Genomic DNA, 7,406 nt, shown 5'->3' with positions numbered 1-7,406 from the left:
GCTCTTTGTCTAATACTGATAACGTAAATGGTGCATGTTCTGATTTTTACGCTATTTTTAATGCTATCTTGGATCGTCATGTTCCAGCATATTCTTTTAAACGCAAGAATAAATTTCCTTCTTGGTACACCACTGAGATAAAAAACAATATCATGTTGAAAAATAAATATCGATTAAAATATAAAAAGGAAAAGAATGTAAACTTTTTGCTTGAGTTTAAACGGCTGAGGTCTCTGATAAAAAGACAAATAAATATTGCTTACAAGAACCATATCAACAGCATACAAAATGCAGTAGTAAGTGACCCTACCAAATTCTGGTCTTATATTCAACACAAAAAGGGCACATCTAGAATACCTAGCTCAGTTACCTATGACTTAAATATTTTCGACTCACCTAAATCTATTGTTAACGCTTTCGCCGATTATTTCAGTGGTGTTTATTCTGGGACAAATAGTAACGTGGATTATCCTTTTCAGCAATTATGTAGCCATGATGTAATGCCTTTGTATATAACGAGCTTAACTGATGAAGAAATATTAGAGGCAATAAATAGTTTAAAAGACAAAATGACATCGGGTCACGATAAGATACCGGCTTTTCTTGTGAAAGATTGTGCAAGAGCTCTCTTACAGCCACTTTCTATTATTTACAATTTAATATTAAAATCATCTACGTTTCCTGAAATATGGAAATTGTCGAGAGTATGTCCGATCTTTAAGAGTGGTAATAACACCGAAGTTAAGAATTATCGACCGGTTTCAATTCTTTGCAATTTCTCAAAAATATTCGAGATAGCGATTTATAATCGCATCTATCCTGCTACAAAAACTCTAATATCATGGGATCAGCATGGCTTCATGCGTGGACGATCTACAGTGTCTAACTTATGTCAACTTACACAATTCATATCCAATGAACTTGATATACGAGGGCAAGTAGATGTGATTTACACTGACATTGCAAAGGCGTTTGATCGTGTCGATCATAAAATTCTTTTACAAAAATTGAGTGCACTCGGTTTCAGTTATAATTTATGCAACCTTTTCGAGTCATATCTTATGAATAGAAAGCAATACGTTACGTATTTTGGACACAATTCTAGTATTTTCACAGCCACTTCTGGAGTTCCTCAAGGGTCTAATTTAGGACCCCTACTTTTTTTATATTTTATTAACGATTTAACATCTCAAATATGCTGTGAAAAACTTTTATTTGCTGATGACTTAAAGTTGTTTGGCAAAGTGTCGGATATTGCGGATTGTCAAAAGTTACAAGACCAATTAGATTTATTAAACGACTGGTGCACTAGTAATTGTCTGGAATTAAATATAATGAAATGCAAGGTCGTAACTTACACTCGTAAATTGCATCCAGTAACATATCATTACAAAATTAATTCTGAGGTACTTAACAGGGTGGACTCCATAAAAGACTTGGGTGTCTTGTTTGACTCACAACTTACTTTCTCTAAACATATAAATGATATTACTTCATCTGCTTTAAAAATGTTAGGCTGTATCGTGCGCAACTGTCAGTTATTTTCAAATGAAATTGCATTTAAGTCTCTGTATAACTCATACGTAAGATCTAAGCTTGAATATTGTTCATTGGTATGGTACCCACGTTACAACTATCTGAAGCTGTCATTGGAAAATGTACAAAGGAAATTTTTGAAATTTATGTCACTCAAAATAGATGGCTTTTATCCGGAGAGAGGCTATAACCAATCTACTCTACTTAACAGATTCAATATTCCTTCTCTGGAGTTTCGTAGAGTTCTAGCAAGTATAAAAGTTTTATATAATTTATTTCACAATAATCTAGAATGTCCATCCCTGTTGTGCCAGTTTTGTTTTTGTATTCCTCGTATAAACTCTCATCAGAACTATACATTTATTTGTGCTAGAGCAAGGTCGCAGTGTCTCATGATGTCCCCAGTACATATTATGTGCCGAAATTTCAATAAAATATCAGATTTGTGTGATCTTAATTTTAGCAGCCTCAATCAGATAGTTGAAACTGTTGGTATAAGATATGGTGATTTTATTTAGGTTTAATTCTATATAAGAATATTATATGTTCTTTTTTGGGTATTGTATGCACATACAATATTACTAGCCTTCTGCGTACCTCATTCGATGTGTCTTATATATATGCATGTTACGCATTTAACTTTTCTGTAAACAATTAGTCCTATAAATGGATGTTATCTGTTGGGCAATAAAGATAAAGATTATTATTATTATTTCACGTGTAGTATCTTCAGTTTTCTATTTTCCCATTGTTAATTAATTACCCTGTATATCACATTCTGATGTGTAAATACATACAAGGAAAATCTTGGTTGATTTGCACGTTGTAATACCCCGAAAGAATGTATGTCGATATTTCGAAGTGACAAACAAAAAGAGTAGCTTTCATCTTACAAAGAGACGATGAGGTATTAAAGAAAGTATATGTCGTGGTCTGTTGGAAGTACAGACAGTTCGATTCTCAGTAAGTAAGCTTGACTGTGATGAGATTGCAAATCTTTAAAAGTTTGTACTTTAGTAAAACGTAACAAGTATCTATAATTTATAACATGACAGACAAGCTTTTATGAAAAAATACACTGTAAAAAAATTCACTCAAATTTCACTCAATTTCACTAAATAATATATCAATTTCTGTCCACACCCGATATGTATTAGTATGAGTATAACTGAGTGAAACTTTTGCATCAGAAATGAGTGAGTTTTACTCAAATCCGAGTTACTGCTAACTACCAATTGAGCGACTTTTGACTCTATTCTGAGTATATAAAACAAATTTAGAGTGACTTTTTCTCTAATATGATTTAAATTTAACTATTATTGAGTCATTTTTTCCCCAGACTTGGTTTGAAATTAACTAAATATTGAGTGCAACAATAAATCACTCATAAATGATTAATTAAGATCTAACTCAGAATTTAAATATCCACGTTCAGATGTAACTCGGAATGACAAATATCCCCATTCAGATTGGGGTCTCAAATTATTAGATATGTACATTCAATATAGCTCAAAGTATTAGATATCCACATTCAGATCTTACTCATACATCAACATTCACAATTATGACTCATAATGTTAGATATCTACAATCATATGCTCAGAATATTATAGTATGTAATTCGTCAAAACTTATCCCAAACTAGCTAATCTGTAATACTTTTTTGGAATTTGTTGCGACAATCAAATAAAAAAACAGTAGTAATCTGTATATAGGTATTATGGTAGTAAGTAGCAATACGCGTTGTAGTAACCAAAATAGGCTAAATCTGTGGAAAAGCCGGGTACCGCTCTATGCTCACAATACACAATGCTACTGACTGTCTTAAAAACATGTGTCATACACTCGACTAAGCAAAGCGTCAAACTTGCTCACAAATGCACAAACGACAATGAAATGCACCGCCAACGTCCCTCAGTAAAAAACCTGGATTGTTCACCGGCACGCCAGGTGAACAGGGCAGGCATTAGGATGGCGCTAGATACGTATCGAATAAACTGATCGATGCGATCAGATCAGAGGCAGACATGTACCTGTTATTGTACAATGACGCGGATAGTGGGATTATTAAAATCGGAAATAGTTGATGTTTCGCCACTTTTTATAGGGTGACCAAAAATTAAAAAAAATCAAATTTGACAAGGGAGAATTATAAATAACTTTTATTTTCGAGAAGAATGTAATGGGAAAATGTTACTTGGAATTAAAAATTAAGCCTAAGTTTAGATTCCTAACGTCCTTTTTTTTGTAAAATTGATAATAAAAAAGTTACCCATTTGCGGATAACTTAAATGGACACACTGTAGATAGATCTGAGCAAGTAACGTATCTTTAAAACGTACAAAATTTTGTTGCATTAATTTTGAAGAAGAATTGCGGTACTTGATCATTATTACAAACATGAAATTTATTAAAAAAGTAGCACATTTTTCGAATTCTCAAACGTGTCCATTTCGAATAAATAAAGCTTCATCTGTAACTAGTACATCAGCATTAAATTGGAGATTTTCAGCATTTTGCTACAACAACCACTCACAAAACCTAACTCGTAATGGATAATCCGCTGGTAACAGTGCTTGAACAAGGTAGATGGGTAGTATGCGTATATCTGAGCTTCGTGTAGTAAGCGCCACACGGTTGTTTGGGATACTCCAGGCACTTGTCTACCTTGTAGAGGTGTTTTAAAATCTTATGAGCTTTGACCTTCATATGCGCAGAAACATAATTCCGACCGTCGCCTAAATTATTCTACGTCCTAAAAACATTACACCTATTATTCACAGTCTCTCTCGAGTTCTCGTAGCGTAAACAAGCCTTTGATCCGATTACAAATATCATAATAAAATGCTCTATTCATTATTATTTTAATTTAAACAATAAAAATATATATAACGAACGTTCGCCAGTTGACTTTATTGATGCCCGAGCGCCTTAGTTCATTTCTACTTGTAATGATGCACATGGTCTAGTTCTGAGTCAATGTTTTCACAACGTGCTTATTAGAAGAATTATGCAGATACGCCACGCATTTCGCGGCTCATGAGATATTGATACACCTCTACTTATTCGCGGATTTCACGGACCATATTTAACACTTGTTCTTCAGCTGTTAAAATACGTTGTGGTCGCCTGGGGCCACCATCTCGTCCACGATTTGCACCACTGCTGTAAAAGTTTCATGATTTGGCGTCTGTCAATCGGGAAATCGACCCGCATACAAGCGCAAAACTGCCAATGCATTTTCTCTAATTTCACCACAAATAAGAATCATGTCCATTAACTCAGCATTGCTGTACACATGAGCTATTTTGAAAATTTTGACACTCCCACAATAAAACAAACAACACTACTGACCTCGTTCGTTTACCACCTATAGAGAGCATATCCCCACACCAATCCTATTCACCAGGCAGACGCGCTCAAAGCGCAAAAACTTGTTTACTTTTCTTTGTTATCAGATGCCGTTGAAGTACAGTTGCCCAGCTACGTACTCCTTTTAATGGTTTGAACTTTAAATATTTTTTACGCGAAATCCATTAGACTTTTATTATAACTTTTTTGGTGATATCGACTTCTTATTTAAAGGTTTTTCGAATAAGTTCTGAATCACCCTGTATATATTCTTATAATGTAAAGAATGCTGTTATCAGAAGGCATTTGTTTGAATAAAATTACGTAAAAGAGAATCCGGTCTACAGCCAACCCCGTACCACATTGCAGCCGCCTTAATAAAAAAATAGTCCAAATTTATATTTACATTACAATTTTTGATTCCTATAGAATTTGTATAAGATTTTAATAAACGTCTACGCCGGATATTTTATTTACCGGATTTTCCAGTAGAAATACGTATATATGTATGTATAAAAATAACATTCTCAGCAACAACCAATGTAGTGCCTCGAAATCGAAGAAAATTATTCTCGAAAAGCTTACAGTCAACGTAAATTTTCGACGCAATCCAATCTCCGCATTCATTTGTAATATAAAATGAACCACTAAACTTTGGATAATGTAATTGCGTATTGATCTGAGTTCCGGATATAATTTAGCGAGAATAATTTTTCTGACATTGCGTTCATCTCTTTGCCTTTCCTTTATCTCAGGACTCTCCTAGACAGACAATTCGAGGAATAGGAAGTCGGTACTTGCCAGCGAGATTCTTGCTTCCTATTATGCGAGTTTATCTTCCAGCAGAAATTATCAAACTATTTCCTCTTGAAAAGCGTGAATATATTTTACTGAATTTCATGAAATTCAAATATGCATAGCACGTTGTTTATTTAGGGAGGCATTAAATTATTTTGCGGATTTTACAGATTAACCTTTGTAAATCTGAATGTGTACAAATATTTGCCTTAATCCCCTGACTCTATCAAAATCGTTCTGTTAATTTATAACTACTAAAATGATTTGTTAAAAAAACATACGTAGTTGTATACAATGCTATTTTGTCGTATAAATAAAACAATTCAACGACCGCTGTTGACACTATTGTCAAGTTTTATGGTAGTAAAAATATTGACCAATGTACCCGAAAGCGAATGAGTCACAAATTCAAGATTCTTAATACACTTGCTTCCTTAAAAACCTATGACTCTTCAAACATTTTTTATTGAAGTTTTTCAAAATGTTTGAAATTTTGTATAGGAATGTTTTTGGGGTAGATGAAAATAAACTTATACCTACTTATTTCCTGTATAAAACATAAAGGTCGCTAAGAGTTCCTAAACAGTTTTTTGCTTTTTACTTTGTAATATTTTTGGTACATCTTATTAGATATTAATATTGAAATAGAAGTAAGTTGGGCTAAATTGTAAAAAATATTTAATATAGGTACAAATTTAGCAAAAATGATCAATTGTTACACAAGAATATACCCGAAAACTCAGTATATGACATTCATTTTCCTCTGGAACTATGCCTTTTGTCAAAATATCTACAAAAAAGAAATATAAATGAAAACAAAAGATTTTTTTCATTTATTCGCGACCTCTGTGTTTTGGGTAAGCAATAAACATACATTCATCTTCAGCTATCCCTAAAACGGTGTTACTTGAGTAAATTCAAATTTCACTCAACTTTGGAATTTGGGCTACGCAGTCATTTGCAGACTCTCTACGTGAAGAAATCTCCATTATAAGTAGCTGCATATACTCGAGGACATCTAGTCGTCCATTCATCATGCTGTGAAGCAGAAGATGTTGAACGGAATCAAAATCACCTAGTATGTTTCGAATGCATTCGCCGAAACTATCCACGAACCGTAAACTGCTCCAAACACTCCAGCAAAGGGCATNATAAGTAGCTGCATATACTCGAGGACATCTAGTCGACCATCCATCATGCTGTGAAGCAGAAGATGTTGAACGGAATCAAAATCACCTAGTATGTTTCGAATGCATTCGCCGAAACTATCCACGAACCGTAAACTGCTCCAAACACTCCAGCAAAGGGCATCTGGACAGCATTTTGTTGGAGACATCTTAAGACAATTAGACCATGTCTTAGCACAGAGTGTACGATTTCCACGAGAACATAAGTACAAGAAACACAGGTACCCCAAATTGGACCCTTGCGGAACATCCGAGGTTGCTGTAAAAATATGAGAAATGTGTCCAAAATACGTAACATATTGCTTTCTTTCAAGAAGATATCACTCGAAAAAGTTACATAAATTACGACTGAAGCTGAATACTTTCGCAATATATGTGTAAATTACATCTACCTGGCCTTGTGAATCAATTTCATTCGCGGAACTCCCAGGAACTATGATCGAAAATCGGCTCTGGTATCTCGTAACCCGAATTCAAGCGTATTGGTTACCTTTCAATGCCTAGAAATCGTCCTTTCTTATTTAGAACAACCAA

The 7,406-nt window shown here is 34.0% G+C and overlaps 1 protein-coding gene across 1 annotated transcript in view; it reads right to left on the bottom strand.

Moving 5' to 3' along the window:
- Window positions 1-7,021, bottom strand: part of LOC111691799 (neuroligin-1-like) — a 96,601-nt gene extending 89,580 nt beyond the window's left edge. Inside the window, exon 1 of the mRNA XM_023455153.1 lies at window positions 6,802-7,021. Coding sequence (XP_023310921.1) covers window positions 6,802-7,021 — 220 coding nt within the window. The remainder of the gene's footprint in view (window positions 1-6,801) is intronic.
- Between the last annotated feature and the right edge of the window lie 385 nt (window positions 7,022-7,406).

Source organism: Anoplophora glabripennis, unplaced genomic scaffold (assembly GCF_000390285.2).
Source record: "Anoplophora glabripennis isolate ALB-LARVAE unplaced genomic scaffold, Agla_2.0 scaffold289, whole genome shotgun sequence".
In the NCBI taxonomy this organism is placed as follows: Eukaryota; Metazoa; Arthropoda; class Insecta; order Coleoptera; family Cerambycidae; genus Anoplophora; species Anoplophora glabripennis.
This window is presented reverse-complemented; position numbering and strand designations above follow the sequence as displayed.